Source organism: Aquarana catesbeiana, linkage group LG09 (assembly GCF_042186555.1).
Source record: "Aquarana catesbeiana isolate 2022-GZ linkage group LG09, ASM4218655v1, whole genome shotgun sequence".
Classification (NCBI taxonomy): domain Eukaryota; kingdom Metazoa; phylum Chordata; class Amphibia; order Anura; family Ranidae; genus Aquarana; species Aquarana catesbeiana.
The window spans coordinates 79,078,844-79,100,647 of record NC_133332.1 but is presented as its reverse complement, the minus strand read 5'-3'; the positions used below and the strand labels follow the sequence as shown (position 1 = coordinate 79,100,647).

The following is a 21,804-nucleotide window of genomic DNA, read 5'->3' as shown; positions in this document are numbered from 1 at the left end:
GTGCTTTTAGAACCCTGTAACTTTCCCTGGAAGTTTGGTTACCACTTGAAAATAGTGAGCTGTATGAGATTTTCTGTTTTTTAGATAGTACTAAGTGCATCCTGGGAGAGCACCCTGAGGTCCAGGTTCTATCTCCCTGAGGTCCAGGTTCTATCTCCCTGAGGTCCAGGTTCTATCTCCCTGAGGTCCAGGTTCTATCTCCCTGAGGTCCAGGTTCTATCTCCCTGAGGTCCAGGTTCTATCTCCCTGAGGTCCAGGTTCTATCTCCCTGAGGTCCAGGTTCTATCTCCCTGAGGTCCAGGTTCTATCTCCCTGAGGTCCAGGTTCTATCCCCCTGAGGTCCAGGTTCTATCCCCCTGAGGTCCAGGTTCTATCCCCCTGAGGTCCAGGTTCTATCCCCCTGAGGTCCAGGTTCTATCCCCCTGAGGTCCAGGTTCTATCCCCCTGAGGTCCAGGTTCTATCTCCCTGAGGTCCAGGTTCTATCCCCCTGAGGTCCAGGTTCTATCCCCCGCAAGGCATCTGTTTACGCTTGTTATTGATTCCCCCAATTTTAACCCAACCCTTTCCCCTACACAAGGGTATACATTGGGCAAATGCTGGTGGTTCAAAGTATGGGTTGTGGGATGGCTTGTGCCACTGCCCCTGTGTAGGTGGCACTGTGTGAAGTTAGTAACACCAGGGCTTGAAGATTTTTGGTCTAAGACTGGAAAAGGTTAAGTGACATTTGTTTTACAAAGACGCCAATCAATGGGGGCATAAACTAAATTTTACAGTATGTGCTGATCACACCTTTTAATCTAACCTAAATGCAAGTAATGTGTTTTTCTTATAGGTGGAGCTAGAGAAAGTATTGGGAATAACTGTTTCAAGCAGCAGCAGTTTAACTTGTGATCCCAACAATGGACTGATTGCCTATCCAGCAGGGTAACAGACAAAGACCTTATATTTATAAAATGGATGTGAATATTTTATTACAGAAATGCAAATGTGTATGAAAGTATGGGGGACTTGTGACCTGCCCTTTCGGAGTATTTTTAATTCATAGGAAGCCCTGAATGCACCTTTGTGAAATCAATAGTAGCTATGGTTGATTGAGCAAGCTGCTATACTTAGAAGAAACCCCCCCCCCCCCCCCCCCCCAAGAGAAAAAAATTTAAACCAGCAGCTACAAATACTGTAGCTCCTGACTTGTAATATAAGGACACTTACCTGTCCAGGGATCTAGTGATGTCCTCACCCAAACACTATCCAAAAATTCTGGATAGAGTAAAAGAGGGCTATACCCCCTGAAAGGTTTGCCACCTCTGTCCCATTGAGGAGTTTTACCTTCACTCCCTGTCCGGTAGCCAAAACAGGAAGTGAGAGGAAATCCCTGCACATTAAGGGAAAACCTTGGGGCCTCCAGAACTAGTGTCCCCATTGGAAGATTTTCCCTCTATTACTCTTCCAGGGGCAACCCAAAATTTGGGATTTTCTTTTACACTCACTTTTAGTGATAATGGTAAACGGAACAAATAGAGAGGGTGAATCTCCCTAATGGGGACACAGACAGACCGCAATAAACACAGTCAGGTTTTCTAATTCCTCTCCCCTTTAGCCAAAAAAAGTGTGTGTGTGTGTGTGTGTGTGTGATATTTGTCACTCCTTGGGGATGGGGGGCTTATTTTAGGGATCGACAGATTTATTTTTTTAAATGTACAAAATATCGGCAGGAGATGTGACCGAAATATCGGTATCGTATCGTCACAGAAAAATGTCGATCCCTAGCTTAGTTATGATACACAATAATAAATATATTTATTTGAATGTTTGATATACAGTATGCTTTTATGTGGTGACCAAGAGCTGTGAGGGTGCTGGGGGTTAAAGTTTACTTAACCTGCTGCCACATTATATAGTATATAATATATATTATATTATATTTTTTTTTTTGGGGGGGGGGGGGGGTTATTTTATTAGTTTCAAACGTCAACCTTCAGACTTTTATTGAATTATTTTCTTCCTTTCTAGATGTGTTATTGTCCTTCTATGGCCAAGAAAAAACAAGCAAGCTCATATAGTCAATACGTGCAGGTGAACAGCTCATATTATTTATTTATTTTTTTGGGGTTTGGGGGGCCAGGGATTGATCTGAATTTCTGTGGACCAGTATTTCTGCTTTATGTGGAATATGTCTGTAGGGTACATGTAATTGTTAGAGATTTTAATCCTAATTGGGCTGTTTTTTTTTTTTTTTTTCTTCTAGCAAGACACTGAGTGCTTTATCCTTCTCACCAGATGGGAAGTATATAGTCAGTGGAGAGGTAAGTCAAACTCTTTGTTTAGATTCTTGCCAGTGCTGGATTTTTTCCCATCTCTTAATTGTAGCACAGACCCCGCCACCGATTAGCCCCAGTTCTCTTCCCGTTCGGGTGTACAGACATTCATGCACACGACAGCGCCAACAGTCTTGCAACTCGGTTGTTGTTGGTTGTTGAACTTGGTTGGGGTGCAGAATGAGCTTTGGGATAGTCTGGATTTAGTGCACAGGTAACCAGAGGACTCCCCCTCTCCCCCCCCCCTCTCTCCCTCTCTCTCTCCCTCTCTCCAGTGTAACTTCCCTCTTGCCAGACACCAGGGGAGTAGACAATCCTGGGACTCCAAGCTCCAATTCAGCAGCACTGGAGCAGCTGATCAAGGGGTTAAACGGCAGACAGTCTCTAGGACTGTCCAGGCCTATACTCAAAGTCCCCATATGCTTGGATGCCTCCATCCAATATCGGCCAGACGCTTCTCCTGTGAATACCCAGGCCAAGATCCTTAATGAATCCCCTTGATCCAGCTCCAATTATTTCCAGCAAATAGGCCCCCCAGCTTGCACTAAGCTGGGACCTTGATGAACTTCTGCAGACTTCAGCTAAACTGCCCAGAAGGGCAGTAATCCTTCAGACTGGGATCTTCTCCTGGACAAGAACCCTGCTGTTCCAGGCCCTTAACTATTTATGCCCTTCTCAGCAAACTACTGGGCATCCTCCCCCAGGGATTGGCTGAGACCACATAAATATTTAGGTCTTCTTCTTCCAACTCGGTACATTCTAGAATCTACTAAAAAAGCAGGGAGAAGTAGTTGAGCCTGCAGCCTGTGAGACACAGAAAAGCCAAAAATAATCACACACTGCTCCAATGTTTACAGAGGAGCCAAAAAACTAAATTTACCTAAGCCTCTCTAGCAACCTATTTTGGGAGGGTGCTACACAATGTTCTAAACATTTTTATATAGGTGTGTTTTTGCACTGGAGAGGAATCGCTTTGAATGTACCAAAGCTGAACTCCCGGGGACATACAAAATGTATCCATTCCATGGGGTTCCCCCTCTTCCCACCTGCACTGCAATGGTTAAATGTATGGTAGACGTTCCTCGCTACCCCCAGTGGTGATAAAACAATTTGGAAAAATGTGAAAATCTGATTAAAAATAATACATTAAGACACAAAAAATACAAGTATGTGAAACACTAATAGTCCCAGGTGCTGCAACTTAAAACCTTGAACATGAGGTTTACACAATATAAAAGAAAAATTCAGTGCGCTACCCAAATTGAACAGAATTAATACAGTGATTGTAGGTAAGTATAAATATATAGTTCATATAGGAACTGGTTAGTATCATGAACCGAAGGTGCAGTTCCTCATTATCTTCACTAAATCTTCTCTGTATCTTCAACGACAGTGTGTAAAGATATAGGAAAGGGGGGCTGCTCACCAGAATTGATGGATCCCTATTACAGAGATCGTGCAGGCTTGAACAGATTCGCTCCGGTATCAGGAACAGCTGATCTTTGAACAGAGACGGAATTCCCTCCAAGTCAGACAAAATTCAGAGGCGGCAATCAGGAACAATCTCCACTACTCACTGCTTCGGCAAGACCGCTCGTAGCGGGGGATAAGATGTTTTATTAGAAAAAGAGGCGCTTCATTGTGCAGTAGTTTTAAAATGCTTTAATCCATAGATGGACAACTGACATCCAAAGCACTGGCAGGGCAAACAGTTGCAATTAAAAAACACAGCCAAGGCCGAAGCTGATCAGCTGAGAGAGTGGTGAAGTCCTCTGGCTCCGCCCAAACGCTGCGATTCTCCTAAACAGGCGTCGACTGGGAGAGGAGGCTTGCCCTGCCAATGAACCTAAACAAACCTTTATATAAAAAAAAAAAAAAAAAAAAAAAAAAAGTCTTTCAACAGCCTTGCTCACATTCTTTCCCCTTTTTTTTTTTTTTTAATGTTTGATTTCCTCTTTTCAGAGCGGCCACAAGCCAGCTGTGCGGATCTGGGATGTGGCAGAGAAGGTTCAGGTCTCTGAGCTGCTTGGACACAAACATGGCGTGTCCTGCGTCTGCTTCTCCCCTAACATGAAGTATGTTGTTTCTGTGGGATACCAGCATGACATGGTGGTCAATGTATGGGACTGGAAGGTAAGAAACTTACTAGCTGAGCCCTGGGAACATCTATAGTAGAGGGTTAAAGTAAAAGTATCATAAGAGACATATGGGGCTGCCTCCTTCTCAAAATGCTAGTTTCCTGGTCAAGCTGACAAGCTGGCTTTAATACATTTTAATTCCTCGGCCCATAACAAGTATTAGAATCTTAAAAGTCTCCAGAAGTTGCATAGTTAGTCTGGTTAAAAAAAGACACAAGTCCATATAGTTCAACCAATAAAGGGGGGGGGGGGATAGCCTATAAAAGAAAAACAAATCATACTATCCTATATACACAATACTTCATTTCTTCTCCCAACCTCCCCCCCCTTCTTCTTCTTCTTCTTCTTCTTCTTCTTCTTCTTCTTCCTTTTTTTTTTTTTTTTTTTTTAAGATGCATTTTAGGCCAGGTCAGGTACACTTAAAGCCCATCTCTGGGTAATTCTTTCTTTGAATCCCGAAGCAGGTTGGCTGTACCTGCACTGTATGGGTCAACTGCTCACTTTGCCTAGGGGTGAGCGGAAAGCATATACTCACCCGATTCTTTGTTTTGGGGTGCCAGACTGGTCTAGTGCTGGGAGGATCAGGTAAGTAGATCTCTGCTGTCTCCCCTGGGGGGGGGGGGGGATGAGCAATTAACCCTTGTAGTGCAGGCACAGTCCCACTGCATGGGGGATTTTTTTTTTTTTTTTCTCGCCCTGAGTAGGGCTTGAAACAGGAACTCTACTCTCCCTGACACTTTTAAAATATAAATATATATATTTATATTTTATTATTTATTTATTTTTTTAACCTAATCCCCTGGGTTGTTAACAAAATACAGCATGATCTATTGTTGTAAGCCACCGCTCCATCCTAGCACTTTGGGTCATGTGCTGCTATAATCTCATCTGACATAATCAGAAGGCCAGCTGACTTTTCCTGGTTCTTGCAGCCAGCCCTCTGATAAAGTGGCGCAATGCAGTGGGCATGGCCAAGTGCATACTCGGCATGGTAGAAATTGAGTGGGTGGTGGAGAGGAATATGATGGCAAGTGAAAGAAGGTGAATGTACACTTTAAAGGGAACCTGTGTTTTTGCCATCACAACAGGTCCATTTTTATGCTGGGCCAAACAGCTGCACATACCTTTCCTTTTTATCCCTCACTGCTCTGTTCAGTCCCCTTTGAGAGAAGAGAGGGAACAGCTTGGAGCTTAGTCATGGGAGGAGAGTCCTCAGCCATGTGTATTTGGCTAAGGGTCTGTCTTGATGGGCTTATGGCTTGGTGGCTTTGGTTTTAGAGTTTTGAGACTATTCATAAATTATTGACCGGTGAAATTTTTTTTTGTTTTGTTTTATTAGGTTAATGAAGATTAACAAACAAAGCCATTTATCAATAGTAATCTGCAATAAATGTTCATTACATCCAATAAACAGTGGGTACATCGGCTACCATCCATATGAGGGTATTGAGCAGAATCTAAGTTATAGCAGCCCACTCTTGTACCAGAGATGCATATAAAGATACTGAAGATTAAAACTATCTGCTACTATTATTGTATAGAAATTTGGATCAGTTAAAACAATGCAAGCGTCATACCTAGCCAACTGTTAGCTTTGAATTTAGTAAGGATAACGTAATTTTGTTGTTCAACGAGACAGAGAAGAGAAATAGTGAGCGAAGAAAAGAGTGGAGAATAGAGAGATAGGTAAAGAGAAAAAGGAGCTAAAAGAGTGGGGCCTGCCTGTAAAGTGGTGGCGTCCCCTCCTCCTTGGTCTCCTATGCGTATATTTGTCCCGTGTGGGGCGACGAAGAGCTCCCACACCCAGAAACATATTAAGTGTTCATTATTTGTTCATAAGCCGCAGAAAACTTGAAGATTAGCCATGGGGTCCATGTTTTGTGATATCGTTCTATGCTATCTGTGGATTGGGCCAGCAAGTCTTCCATACGACAGATCTCGGAGATTTTCTGAAGCCACTCCGTGACCAAAGGAGCCTGGGAGCTTTTCCACCGTAGCGGAATCAGTGCCTTGGCGGCATTCAAAAGGTGCTTCGTTAAGGATTTTTTATATCTTTTGTAAGGAAAATTCGAGACGTGGAGTAGGCAGCACGCTGCATCCAGGTTAATATTGGTCTCCGTTATCTGTCGTATAATATCTCTCACTTTTGTCCAAAAGGCTTCAAGAATTGGGCACTGCCACCAAATATGTATGAGAGTGCCTGACTCTCTATTACAGCGCCAGCATCTATCTGAGGCCTCAGGGAACCATTTCTTGATTTTATGGGGAGTAACGTACCAGTGAGTCAGGAGTATATGCCGTCTCCTGTGTTTTAGTGCTAATGGAGCATTTATGCGCTAACGTACAAGCCGTTAGCCATTGGTTATCTGTAATATCTCTTTGTAAGGCTCTAGACCATTCTACTCTAAATCTGTCATCAGTAGTTGATATAGGGTTTTGGAGCCAGGAGTAGGCAACAGAGGTTGTCTTGTAGAAGTCATCTCCTCTGTGGCACACTGTCTCTAATTGGGTCATAGGTCTCTGAAAGTGAGGTAGTTTGGTCTTATCCGTAACAAAGCTATGTATTTGAAAATATGACCACCTGGATAGGTGTGGAATACCAGCCTCTTCCTTCATCACCGAATAGTCTTTAATTTTGCCATTCCTAATGCAATCTCCCGCAATCAGTAATTTTGATATGTCTAGAGCTTGGAAGTTCTTGCCTATCAGACCTGGAGCAAAATCTGGATTATTTTGGAGCGGAGTCAATGGGCTCAGCTGCGTCGTTAAATCATATTTTTTAACCACCGTCTGGAAAGCCTTCATGGTAACCCCCGTCAGTGGGTTTTTCTGTATGGACTCATGTAGCTTTCCCCAGGGAATCCATGGGGAGAACCTAAGTCCACTCAAGGTCAATGACTCCTCCAAATGGACCCAGTCCTTTGATTTTCCGTGACAGTGCCAATCGATCACCCTGGTAAGGTGAGAGGCTAAATAGTAATTGTGAAAATGGGGTAGGCCCATGCCACCTCGCTCCTTAGGTCTGGCTAGTAAAGAAAATTTGACTCTAGGCCGTTTATGGCCCCAAAGAAAGCCGATAAGAATGGATTGTAATTGCTTGCAAAAATGCAATGGGATCCCAACTGGCAGTGATCTCAGCAAATATAATAGCCTCGGAAGGATGACCATTTTAAGGATAGCCGCCCTTCCGAACCAGGAGAAAAATTTAGAGTTCCAACCCTGTAAGTCCGAGGCAATGTCTCTTAGCTTCTCAAAAGTTTTTGTCAGTCTCGGGGGTATCAATACCCCTAAATATTTGAGTTCACTTGTTACCCAACGGAACGTACGGTTCCCCTGTGTTTTGGCCAACGTATCTTCTGATAGCGATATATTCATTGCCTCGGACTTAGAGTAGTTGATTTTGAGGTTCGATATGTAGCCATAGTGCGTGAATTCCGCCAGCAAATTTGGGATTGTGATATGTGGTTTAGTTAAAAAAACAAAAGATCGTCCACGTAGGCAGCTATCTTGTAAGTTTTGCTGGCTACCTCGAAGCCCAAGATGGATTCATTCTTATTAACCTTTCTAATAAACGGCTCAAGCGAGAGGATAAACAACAGCGGCGACAGGGGGCAGCCTTTTCTAGTCCCATTTGAGATTTTAACCTTGTCCGATAGTATGCCATTAACTTTTATCCTAGCACAAGGGTTCTGGTAAAGGGCTGTAATCCAAGTCATCATGTGTGTTCCCAGCCCCACATGGCGACATACCTCCTAGCATGTAGTCCCAAGAGACCCGATCTAAGGCCTTCTCCGCGTCCGTGGACAGGAGAAGGCCCTCGATGCCCTGTGAACGTGCCGCATGCGTCAAGAGTAATGCCTTTATAATGTTATCCCTTGCCTCTCTTCCCGGCATGAAGCCTACTTGATCCTGTCCAATTAGGGATGCAAGGAGCGGTTTTAATCTATTTAATCTTAGTTAGTATTTTAAGGTCTAAATTCAGTAACGAAATGGGCCGATAACTTGGGCACTCTGCGGGGTCTTTCCCAGCTTTATGTATTACCGTTATGTGAGCTGTCAGAAAGTTAGTGGGTATTTGCCTGGGTGAGGAGAGGGAATTTAGGGCTCTTGCCAATGGGTTAGACAGGATGTCACTAAAACGCAGGGATCTCTGCGTTTTGGTGTGTAGTAATTCTTGTAACTTTTTCCTGGCTTCTAACAGTTCTGTAGCTGTCTGGGTAGCTAAAGATTGTGTAAGGATTCTAGGTAGTGTATTCTGTTAGTTAAGTCCCTCAGTTCTTTTTCCTGTTGTTTCTTGCGTTGTGCCCCTAACCTAATTAGTTCTCCCCTAATCGTGCATTTATGTGCCTCCCAAATCATCATCGGATCCATGTCCGGTGTGTTGTTATGGGTGAAAAAGTCAGATAATGCTTCACATATGCGAGGGAGTAAGTCAGGGTCTGTTAGCAAAGAAGTGTTCAGTCTCCAAGTGTTCGCCCTGGATGGGGTGTACAGTAGGTCTACTCCCAGGGAGATAGGCGCATGGTCCGAAATCGTCTGAATGCCAATGTGGGCCTCCTTCACCACCTGCAGGTCCCTCTGGGAAATGTAGATGTGGTCAATGCGGGAGTATCGATCATGCGGAATAGAGTGAAACGTAAAGTCTCGAGTGTTTGGGTGGAGGAATCTCCATGTATCCACCAATTGTAAAGAGTTTAAGTATTTTTTGATTGTTTTGAGAGCTCTGTACCTAATGCAAGACTTTCCAGTGGAAGAGTCTATAATTGGGTTTAATGGGACATTAAAGTCTCCTCCCATGATCAATGTTCCCTCTGCAAAGCCCTTTAGTTCATATGTGATCTTCTGGCAAAAGGTGACCTGAGAAGCATTCGGGAAGTACACATTGGCCAGCGTCACAGTCCTGTTTCCATATGTACCTTTGATGAAAATATATCGACCCTCTGGGTCTGTCAGTCGGTCAGTGAGGATAAAGGGATTGTCTTTCCTAAGTAGGATGGTCACTCCTTTAGTTTTTGCTAGGTCATTAGTTGCGTGGTATGCCCTATTGAAGTATGCGTTAGTAAGTCTGGGAATTTGGTTGGTGCGGAAGTGGGTTTCCTGTAAAAAAACAAATTGAGGCCTACCTTTCTTCAGTTCTCTGAGAAGTAAAACCCGTTTCTCCGGGATGTTCAAACCCTTAATATTATGGGAAATCACCATGGGCCCTTCTCCTAAAGATGAGTACGCCATTATTGTAAAGTAAGTGTGTGGACGGCTTGTCAGGCTAATTCTGCAAAGACAAATAAAAGTTATTCAATGTATACGCAGCTGGTCGGTAGACCAAGGAGGGGGAGTGCAGAAAAGTCAGAAGCCCAGAAGAGGGTAAAGTATAGAAGAGAGAATTGAAAGAGGTGGATTCAAAAAGAAGATGTGAAACAACTTTTCTAAAGCAATTGGGTAGTACACCTGGGTCGAGAAATCTCCGGCCCACGTGTACTTTGTGCGTTTGTGGGTGGTTCGCCACCAGAGTGGTAAAGTCACACCTAGTAGTATCGTGAAGAAGAGCAAGTCCTGGTCACGAGACTCTAATAATCAATACAATCAGTAGATTAACTTAAAAATGTGACTTGGGTAATGTAAACCACACAATCCGGAACTACATGAAAAAGAACGACACAGCCTGTGAAAAATAGGCAAATAAAAAGTAAAGACATAAAAACGAATGTCTTGTAGGAGCAACCCTAACTTGGTAAAGTAATAAACTCTTTGAAGACCGGAACATCTTCCCTGGAGTCTGTATACGGAATTTTGTTTCAAATCTTTTGCTATCTCCCACATCACTTCTGCATGGAAGTCTCTTGCTTGCTGAGGCCTAGAATAGCGGGACTCTGTTGTTGTCAGTCCTCTTGAACCAAGGCAGCATTTTAAAGCAGCGTCCAGCCAGACAGTAACTTGAAAGGAGTTTTGCAGCTGCAGCAACTCTGTGGTTTATGTTAGGAAAGTCCTCTGGCTACCTTGGTGTGGTTGAAAAGGGCTTAAGTAAGAAGTGGTCTGTGGTCAACAGGCATCCAAACTGTAGTGTAAGACAGTAAAAGATAGAATACCATACTCCAGGGTTATAATCCTACTGCGTCACTCCACCACTTGAGATCCGGGAGGCATTTGTCTCCTATTAGGAGTCCCTGTATGGTGGCCGCCTCCACGTCCATGTTTCATTCGCTTGGAGAACTGCTTCTCCGGGGTGGAAGATGGTGAGGAGTGGGGACTTCTTGTGGGCGGAGGGAGAGCAAACTCCTGGTACCAGTCCGGCAATTCCACTCTGTCTAAGCCAAGGCCTGCACAAAAGTCCGGTAGATCGGCTGGTGAGCGTAGGATATGTTACTTTCCAGCCAGCGTCACTACTAAAGCAAAAGGGAAGCGCCATGTGTAGCGCAGATCCAGTTCCCTAAGTTTGTCCAACAGGGGTCGCAGGGCTCTGCGGTTTCGCAGGGTAATTTGGGAGAGGTCTTGGAACAACATAATGTGTTCACCATTAAATACAATTTGGTCATTCCTGCGGGCCTTTCTCATGATTTCCTCTTTAAGTGGATAGCTCTGGAGGCAGCAAATAATGTCCCTGGGAGGAGCTGTATCTGGGCCCCTGGCTCTGAGAGCTCTGTGTGCTCTCACGAACTCTATGTCCATATCTTCCTGCCTCTCTAGAAGAGAATTGAAAACACGCTGTAGCGCCGGTATTATCTGGTCCGGGTCTACCGTCTCGGGGATCCCCCTCACCCTTATGTTATTCCTCCTTCCGCGGTTATCAAGGTCCTCTAAATGCCTGTTCATTTCAATGAACTGTTCAGCATGAGAATCCACCACCTTTTCCAACCTATGTATGGCCTTATCCCTGCGCTTGCCTGCGGCCTCCACATGCTCCATTTTATCAGACAATGAAAGAAGGTTGGATTTCAGATCTGTGATGGCCGCAGAAAATGTGGACTTTATGTCTGCGGCAAATCCGGTCATGTCTGCATATGTGAGGGGCTTGTTGGAGCGATTACGTCCCCTACCTGAGTCCTCCTGTGCAGATTGGGAGTCCTCACTGAAGTCCTCCTCATCGTTCGGCGCCCGTGCCATTTTGGGGCCTGTATCGCTGCCTCGTGGAAACGGCTGTGCCTTTAGCAGTTCTGCTATGCTTCTAGCAGCGGCGACAGCTGCAGAGTTGCGGCGTGATCTGGAGTGCGGTGTCTGCTGAGTCAGCTTGCCCATCTCCCGGTCTGTGCTCTCAGGTTGTCCGGCGTTAGGCTGTGTCGTTCCAGGAGCTCCTCCAGCACACGTCCATCTTGGTCGCTTGCCAAGCCACGCCCCCTTTTTTTTTTTTTTTTTTTTTTTTTTTTTTTTTTTTTTTTTGTCATTGACCCCTTTTTTTCCTGCATTAAAGGTAACCTGTTACTTTGTACTGCATACAAAGTATGGGCTTGCTTTAAGGGTACTAAACACAAAAATTCTTTACACTGGAAAAAAAAGGGGTGCACCACCCTAGGGCACTGCCCCCTTCTTCTCTCCTTCTTCTTTTTTTTTTTTTTTTTTTTTAATACACCATTTATTGGTAAATAAAATCAAGTTATGTACTCACAAGCTCATTAATACAATCCAAAACAGGTATGTCAGGTCCTCTGCACCAACTTGTTATCACGGGAGGAAGCCATGCAGGTCTAGAAGTCTAATGCGTTTCAAGGGGTGTCCCCTCTTCAGGGCAAAAATTCTAAGCATTTGACCCGGTAGTGTCTAGGGGTACCCATAGCTTAGACCTAGAGGATTTAGATGTGTAATTCCTATCTTTTTTTTTTTTTTTTTTTCTCCCCAAAATATGTATATTACCATTCTGTTTAATTTGAATATCTCCACAGAACAATAATGTAGTTGCCAAGAACAAAGTCTCCAGTAAGGTCAGCGCTGTGTCTTTTTCTGTGGACAGCAGCTATTTTGTAACCGCAGGCCACCGTCATGTCAAGTTCTGGTATCTGGAGACTTCAAAGCAATCTCAGGTATGTTGGTATGTAACGCATCATCCTGCAGGCACAGAAACTTCACAGTGCAAATTCATGCTCACTTCTTTTTTTTCTTTCTAGTTGCAATAGTTACTCTTCTTTCCTCCTGTTGGCTTCTTCCCCTCCTTCTCTGTCTAGTCTCTTAGAACTGAGATTTATGAAGCATTCTGAAGACTTTTTTTTTTTTTTTTTTTTTTTATCTCTTATCTCTTATCTCTATCACACAGGGCTCAAAATTTCAAGTCCTGAGCTACTAGCCAGGCCTTAAGGGTTACTCGCCACCAGTTGCCCCACCCAATCCCTACCATGCACCTCCCCTATACACGCCCTCATAAATGATCTCATGAAATTACACTTAAATGTTCTATGCAGAATTAAGTTACAAAAATAAATATTAACAACAACTTTATCAGTGCCCATTGCAGCCTCAGCTCACCTGTGCAGAGGATCATAATGGGGAAGAGGAAACCCGCCGGATCACAGAGCGATAGCCTGCTGTTACAGTTTACATTGTAATTGCCTCCACTCATGATTACACACAGCCCCGCCCTCCTGACCCCGCCTGTGATGGACAGAACATGTCTCAGAATTGTACTGGCGTTTTGTCTATCACAGGCGTGGGGTCAGGAGGGTGGGGCTGTGTGTAATCATGAGTGGAGGCAATTACAATGTAAACTGTAACAGCAGGCTATCGCTCTGTGATCCGTGCTCTCTTCCCCCCTCCCCGGGCGATCGATGGTAGAATGGCTCAACTCCACATGCCGACGCTGTGACGGAACTTCCCACACTCCGCTTGATTGCTTCCGTCAGTATATCGCTTCCTAAGTCCTGGAACACGAGTCCAATGGATCTGGCTATAGGAACCCCCAAGAACCAGACAACACCAGTCTTGGAGTACATCAGGAATAGCCTTTTTATTTGAGATCTCACACAAATATATACAGCAGGATGACTAAAACCTAACCTAATTAGCATGAGCTAATTATCTAATCCTTTAGACAGCCTAGATGACTAAGAGACATGACCTTTTGGCCAGACTTGTGGTCACCGAGCTTCACACAGCAGCAGAGTTAATTAACACAAACAACAATGGGTGAAAAGACTCTTAGAGCCCACACTAGACTTATTTACAATAAACACATTATAGAAGACAACAGACAGGTAGCTGGAATTGATGACATTAGCATCTAACAGTATGAGTCCCAACAGTATGAATCAGTCACTATTCTAATATGGCATATAAAGGGTTCCCAGAGTCTGTGTGTCTTGGGGGGGACATGGAGCTGAATCCAAAGTAACACCACCTCCAGGGTCCCCAGGCATACAGCTCGCAGAGAGCATCATTCCCCCAAATGCCAGGGCCCACAATCGGTGGGCAAGAGGCTTGCATTCAGTCCCCTCCAAAAGCCTCTGTCCTGGCTAGGTCTGTCACAGGCGGTACTCGCCCCCCACTCCCTGGCAGCCTAGCTCCTCGCCAGAGACAATTTTCCACTCTCAAAATGCGAGTAGGCGAGTGGAAAATTTGAGATATGTATGTATGTGTTTGTGTGTATATGTAAACAATGTACAGTAAGTACCTAGGTTTGTCTTGGGTCAAACCTCTTGCAGTCTACTGTACAGCGGATCTCAGAGAGTGTAAGGGGCGTAGCAGCACAAGGAGCCATTTGGGTGTGTCATGGTGCAAGGAGCATCCTGATAGGAGGAGAGCAGAGAAACACAAAGATAAGCTCATTAGTGTGCTGCTCCTAATTTCACTTTGAAGTCATAGGCTAGAGGAGACCTGTGTGTAAAACTGCACCAGAAAATGATCACGTTCCCTTCCCTGTTAGATGTAGGTCTTAGGATTGAATGGACTAAAAAACAAGTCTAGTACGTCTGAGTGAGTCTAGTACTAATGTTCTGCAAAGCCTCGTGCTTGTTACCACGATGCTTGTACTGTGTTCTGTGTAGGTGCTTGGCCATGTTTTAGAAGAATGTGCTTTTGCCTTATTCCAGGAGGTTTATTATGATAGTGGCCTACACAGCTTGCCTTCTCATACTGGTGCTCATTGTCTAGAGTTTAATTTCAAATGCAAAATGTATGTCTGTTACACAATATGTCCCAACTACCTTGCTATATGATCTGATAAAATCTTTGAAAGCACTTGTATAGTCCGATCTGAACTTATACAGCATGCTGACTGTGTTTTAGGTTGGGACGGTTCCTCTGGTGGGCCGCTCTGGACTGCTCGGTGACCTCCACAATAACGTGTTTGGTGGTGTTGCGTGTGGCAAAGGCAAGAATGCTGGAAGCACATTCTGTGTATCGTTTTCTGGAGTTCTCTGTCAGTTCAATGAAAAAAGAGTCCTAGACAAATGGTTGAAATTAAAGGTGAGACGAATAACTGCTAAGAACTGTTTGTATTTTCTGCTTTTGTTGTACAGAAGCTGAGCTGTCTGGTCATGACAGAACGATAAAAACCTCAATTAACATGTCACAAGCACCGCATACAGTATGGTCTCCTCATTCATAGCCGTGTTATAGCCATCAGCCTTGATTGTGGGCCGAGGCCTATACATTGACACCAGTCCACTGCAATCTGCCGTCGCGATTTTTAGTTGTCTACTGGCTTTAAGTAGTTATAAAACTAAAAGACATCAGTCAAAACCATTGCAAAGACATTTTATGATAGCTAGTCAGCAGTGGTGACTGGTGCTCAAAATTTTGGGGGGGGCACAAACTGAAATTATCTGGAAAAGGAAAAAAAATTGCAACCCCACTGTGCCCCATCGAACGCTCCCACTGTGCTGCCTGCCATCTGCCCGACACTTACCCTGTCTCGGCGACGAGCGATATCCTTTTCTCCCGTCCTCTCCTATAATTGGATGCCTGATAGGCGTCCAGTCACAGCACCTGTCGTTTCAGCCAACCAGTGACGGGTAACAGACCTGAGCACCTGATTGGCAGAGAGGCGGTTCAGTGTTGGGAAAGCGAATATTCATTCGCTTTTCTAACGCAGCTGGGTGAACTGTGAGCGCCAAGTATGGCGCTCGCTGTTTACCTTTTTTGACGCCTATTAGAGCCTTTGACTCTAATCGGGTGCTTCAAAAACACCCCCCGCCGCTGTAATTCAGGCGCTGGTGCCCGAAAAGGGTCCAGGCGCCTAAACAGGGGGCGGCCATGGATAGATTCATGCAATGCATGAATCTATCTTTTGGTAAGAGAGTGGGTGGCGCCCGCACGCCCTTATGGAAGCACCGCCACTGCTAGTCAGTCACATTCAACTGGACTGTAAGGATGAAGATGTTTAGCTACTTATTAAAGCTGATTCTTTGGTTTTAATAAGTGTAGGGACCATAATCCAGCATTTTACACCCACAAGGGTACCTTAGTTGGCTCAATCCAATCACCATGAAATGTGATGGTATGTTCCTGTCACTAGTTAGAACCAAACAAGCTGTTACCAAATAAACTGCAAAACTCCAACATTTAGGGGCCATTCACACTAGAATGCCGCGTGAGAAACCCGCGATTCGTGCCGGTTTCCCACACCGCATTCCAATCGCACTGCCCTTGCGATCTGCACTGGTTGTCATACAATGAGTTTTTCCCACACTGGATCGCATGGTACTTTGCAGTGCATTTACAAAAGTAGTGCATGCACTACTTTTGGTGCAGTGCGATTCCCCCCCCCCCCCCCCATTCTAAATGAATGGGCTGAAATTGCACTGCATGTGAATCACACAGGAAACGCAGTGTCCCTGTGCGATTCACTTGCACTTACTACTACTACGGCAGGCCAATCGCATGCCTAAAATAAAACATGCTGGTTGTACCCAAGTCGATTGATGGATCGACTTTGGAACATTAATCGAATCTTGGCCGGTTCAGCAGGAACCCCATTTGAGGAATTTTAACCATCTGTGGCTGGCTTAAGGGACAGATGGTATACATCAAGGATCTCTCACAGGGTATGGACTTGGCTGCATCAAGCCCCCAGGTCACTTCCCAGGTACTGGCAGACATACCAGGAAGATGCAATAAGACCATTGGGGGAAGTAGCTAGGTGACTGGTGAAGAAGCTAGCAGGAGCATCGAAGAGAGATGTACGCATATGCCCGGCTGTGAGAGCTTGGAGGAGAAGATGGGTATATGGAATGTGCCCAGATGCAAAGGCTTAAGGGAGTAGAGTTGGGCCAACAGAGCGTACCGTGAACAGTGCCTTCAGGCAGGAGCGGCTGTTGAAGTGCCTGCAGCCAGAAGGAATAGTGCCAGCAGCTAGGAGCAACAGACTGGGTGTATCAGGAACGATGTTGGCAGCCAGAAGCAACAGGTAGGGTGTATTGGGGCAGTGCCAGGCGCAACAGATGGGGTGTACCAGAAACAATGACAGATAACCAATACTCAAGGTTTGTCCTATGAACTGCATGGACCAAGAGGCACACAAGGGCAGGTTTGAAAAACTTGTGGGCCAAACCTTGCTTGGGTGTCTTTCCACTGAGTGCGCTGGCCCATTACGGATGCAGCTGAGTGATATATTGTCATCTGAGCTGTGGCACTCGGGATAAAACCTAGAGGCGTGCATGACCACAAGCCCTAGCAGACACACTGCTGGCATGGGGAAGGTAAGTATCCGCTACAATGATAGACTTCCAGTTAAATTGCTTGAATGCTCAAGAAAATAATAAATAAAATCACGGGGTGGCAGATTGCTGTGAGGCGCTTAGTTCAATTTAAAGAAAAAAAAAAATTTTTTCAGTGAAAGTTTTTTTTGTTAAATGTTTTCCAACTACTCTCCTGTTCCTGTCAGGTGTCTGCCTCCTATTGCCTGTGTGTCACGGAGCAGCTTGTGTTCTGTGGTTGCGAGGAGGGCGTTGTCAGAATCTTTAGCGCTCACAATCTCCAGTACATCACCGATTTACCAAGACCTCATCACCTGGGTGTGGACATTGCTCTGGGGCTTGATCCAAGGTAATGCAAGTGCAATTGCTAATGTCGTTTTGTACTGTTGAAAGGGAACCTGTGGTTTGCCCATGCTGGACAAAGCAAGAACTTTACCTTTTTAATGCCCCCATCCTGTGCAACATATATACTCCTTCGCTTTTACACTCCCACCAGTCCACTCGGTGTTGGAGAGCGATGCAATCAGCCCAGTGTAAGCCCTGATTGAATCTTTGTACCTGAGTCTCCCTCCGCCACCATGTAACAGACATGGCCAGTCACCAAGCACCAGTGCTGTCATGTGAGAAGATTCACACGTTAAGGAAAACCTGTTTCTTTACACCCTTTTTCTTTTTCTTGATCAGTAAGTGCAAAACTGTGATGTAAAACTGACTGTGTTGTTGAACATTTGGGCCAAATTTTCTATCAGTATCCTGACCTGGGAAAATTCCAACAAAATTCATTTTAACTACAAATCACATTTATAGAACACTAGTCGTTTCATCTGTGTCGCATAGTGTGTCCTCCTGACTGCTGTGGTTCCTCCGTTTCTCCTGCCAACCCAACCCATAGTCATTGCAGGACACAAGATAGCATAATGCTTGTTGGGAGGAACCACAGCAGCCAATAGGGGGCACGCTATTCCACGCTCCTAGATGTGTGGGATGGTATTGGTGCGCCAAGCTGTGCAAGAGAGCAAATCCCTTATGTGTTTTGCTGCAGCTAAATTGACTAAAGTGAAAGTGCAAATCAAAAAAATTTATATATACCGTATTTATCGGCGTATAACGCGCACATTCATTTTAAGAGGGAAGTTTCTGGAAAAAAAACTTAAATTTTAAATAAGAAACTTTGAAGCAAAATAAGGGTCAGTGCCCATCTGCATCCTCGCCTATGCCATCAGTGCAGCCTGATCAATGCCCATCTGCACCCTAGAGGAGACAGGGAGGGGGGGCACGACAAGCGCCGACAGATTACATATAGTGAGAAACTCCTATGATAGAACAGTGGTCCAATGGCGGCCCAGGAGACGGGACTTCCTATTACAGAGGCCGCCAAGTAAACAGGAGATTCTCACTGTATGTAATCTGTCGGCGCTCGTCCCGCCCCCCTCCCTGACCCCTCCGAGGCAGCTAAAATTGAAGTATTGACGTATAACACGCACATGCTATTTGCACCCGATTTTTCATGGTGAAAAGGTGCGTGTTATATGCCAATAAATACAGTATATATTTTAAAACCCATAAACAAGTGTTTAAATTACCATGTTACACAAAGTTAAAACAATTGGTTAATAAATTGTCCAAGCATCTGACCAACCAACACCACTGTGAGATGTACCAAGATTTATATGTCCATAAGGAGACATTTCTCTGTACCAGTGATGATTCCCTGCATGATTATGCTGTATGGTGATTCACTGAGGCTAGTGGAGCGACGCTGACGCCACATCTGGCCCCTGACCCGCATCAAAATCGAGGCTTGGACCACACACCGGCTCCATGGGACAGAGCAGGTTGTCCTCCCCAGGAGTGGATGAACCACCATACATTCCCACATGCGCTGAAATCTTTTTAATCTTGAATTGTTGTTGTTACTCCTAAATAAATGTCATATTAGTTGCTGCACTTAGATGGCGCTGCTCTCCTTCTGTTCTGCATCTCCACAGTTTCTTCTAGCTCATACCAGAGCCTGCAGCCATCCGAACCCAGTACCCTACCCTCTGGGACTTCAATTGCTTCTGAACTTGCATTTCATAAACTTTGCATTTTTAAAGTTTTAGGCTTCATGTACACGGGACGTTTTTACAACCTCTCCTGAACGATTTAAATTGACAGATATTAACCCACGTTTAAAACGTCCGTTTTGCCGCGCTTACATGTGGCGTTTTGCCACGTTTGCGTTTAGAAGTGTTTCTAAACAAAAAAAATTCTTCTTTTTTTTTTTTTTTTTTTTTTTTTTAAATGGCCAAAAACGCCTATAAACTAAACATGGGTTACCATGTTTAGATGCGTTTGGCGTCTGAAACGTCTGAAACTTCGGTGTCCTTCAAAAAAAGGCCTATAAACACAACTGCCTAAAAACGACAGTAAACGAACCTGTGTACATGTACACATAAGATAACATTATCGACAACAAATCAACCATGATTATTCCACCACCTTCCAAAGTTCACACTTTGGAGATAGCGGTATATTTTTTTTAATATAATTAATATATTAATATATATATATATATATATATATATATATATATATATATATATATATATATATATATATATATATATATATATATATATATATATATATATATATATATATATATATATATATAATGTGTGTGTGTGTGTATATATATATATATACACACACACACACACACACACACACACACACACACACACACACACACACACACACACACATATATATATATATATATATATATATATATATATATATATATATATATATATATATATATATAATTATATTAAAAAAAATATACCGCTATCTCCAAAGTGTAAACTTTTGGAAGGTGGTGGAATAATCATGGTTGATTTGGATGAATCGCCATACAGCATTATCATATGCAGGAAATCATTACAGGCACAGGTAAGTAGAATCCTGCTTCTTTTACAGGCTTGTGCTCTTTGGATTCCCAGCCACACATAAGGACACTTTAAGGACCCTTACCTCCTTCTTAACTATTATGCCCTACACGTGGACTTGGCTACTAGTTCTGACTAAGTTTTGACTTTAAGGATATGTAAACCCTAAAGCAGGCCATAGATTATATTTTGATAACGGAATCTAGCGATTTCTCTTTTTTTATTATTTCCTGCAACCTGTCGTTGCAGGAAAGGAAATCGCTAGATCCCCCTTATCAACACAATCTGTGTTGATGGGGAAATCCCTCCCACTGAGCTATTGTGTTTTCCCAGTGGAAAGGGGGGCACGGGGAGAACCCAGGGGTTATTGCTAGCGGCTATAGCTGCTGGCAATCATCGCATATTAAAAAATATGACATGCTGGTTGTACCCAAGCCAATTAAAGGAATCGACTTTGATACAATCAGCCTGCCCATAGATGGACTGAATCTAGGATCGTCCTTGCTGAACCGGCCAAGATTCAATCCATTTTTGACCAGCTTTACAACAAACCTCTTATCACTATTTTGATCTGTTAAATATACCAAGACATTGTTTTCAGGCATTGTTTTTATACCTGGTATTTTTTTTTTTTTTGTATTGTACTGTTTATTAACAAAACATATTGAATAAAAAAAAAAAAGAGAAAAATACCAATATACCTTTTGCTATATCTGTTCGACAAGTGCCAAAAATACCTGTTGATCCTGCCAGAGATCTGATAACACCTGTGTGCTCTGCAGCACTCTTAGCAGTTATATTGCTTCCCAGTTATCTCCTGAGGACTACATAACCCCTCCCCTCTGTTATGGAGAAGAGGTAGTCCTGTTTTAGGTTGACAGTGCTGCTCCTCCAGAGATATAGTGTAGTGAGTGAGCGTTGTCACCCAGGAACAGGAAATGTTACTGGCAGGATCCACAGATAATAAGGAGAGAAAAAAGTACAGTCCTGTCCTCTAAGGACTAGTAAGCTGCAATATGTGTTCTTCGGTTTAGGAATGCTATAGCTGTAATTTTCAGTGTATTATCTCTCTTGCAGCTCTCTGTTTGTAAAGCAGGCAGATTCTGGTTATGCGGACACTTGTGCCCTGGTATATGATGAAGGCAATCAGTGGCTGTGCTGTGTGTATAATGACCACAGTATATACGTGTGGGATGTCAGCAACACCCGGAAGGTTGGAAAGGTGTACTCTGCTCTGTATCACAGCTCCTACATCTGGAATATGGAGGCAAGCTTTGTCTAATGCTGTTATGCAATTGGTAAGCTATCTGTGTATAGTGACCTTCCGGATCTGAGACTAAGCTTGAGTCTGTGTGTCATTTAGGTGCATCCTGACATTGGAAAGAAAATGCATTTAAGCCAAGGCTCGTTTTTTACTTGTTCCTCTGACAACACCATCCGCCTGTGGAACCTGGAGAGAGGCTTGTACCCGGCTCAGAAGAGGAACATCTATAGTAATGTAATGAGTATTTTGGTAAATGTGTGTTTAATAGTGTTTGGCAGAAGCCCATTATTATACTTTTTTGTTTTTGTTTTAAGGAATTGCATAAAGTGATATATGTTGAGGACAATATTCAGTATTTGAAGGACATCTCTGCCACTAATGAAAAGCCTGAGCCCAAAGACTCAAAAAGCGGAATTCGTGTCCTGAAAGTCCACAATGATGGGCTTCAGCTGGCATCTGGAGACCGGATGGGAAATATAAGGTATATGTCAACACTATATCACCCCTTTTTAAATGCAGATTAAGCTGTCCAGTCCAAG

The 21,804-nt window shown here is 43.9% G+C and overlaps 1 protein-coding gene across 1 annotated transcript in view; it reads left to right on the top strand.

Annotated features, from left to right (window-relative positions):
• Positions 1-21,804, top strand: part of WDR62 (WD repeat domain 62) — a 107,958-nt gene that overhangs the window by 7,997 nt on the left and 78,157 nt on the right. The window contains exons 2-11 of the mRNA XM_073598821.1: positions 834-925; positions 2,012-2,074; positions 2,247-2,304; positions 4,279-4,449; positions 12,326-12,463; positions 14,658-14,837; positions 17,257-17,417; positions 21,079-21,268; positions 21,365-21,499; positions 21,580-21,746. Of these exons, the coding sequence (XP_073454922.1) occupies positions 834-925; positions 2,012-2,074; positions 2,247-2,304; positions 4,279-4,449; positions 12,326-12,463; positions 14,658-14,837; positions 17,257-17,417; positions 21,079-21,268; positions 21,365-21,499; positions 21,580-21,746 (1,355 nt within the window). The remainder of the gene's footprint in view (positions 1-833; positions 926-2,011; positions 2,075-2,246; positions 2,305-4,278; positions 4,450-12,325; positions 12,464-14,657; positions 14,838-17,256; positions 17,418-21,078; positions 21,269-21,364; positions 21,500-21,579; positions 21,747-21,804) is intronic.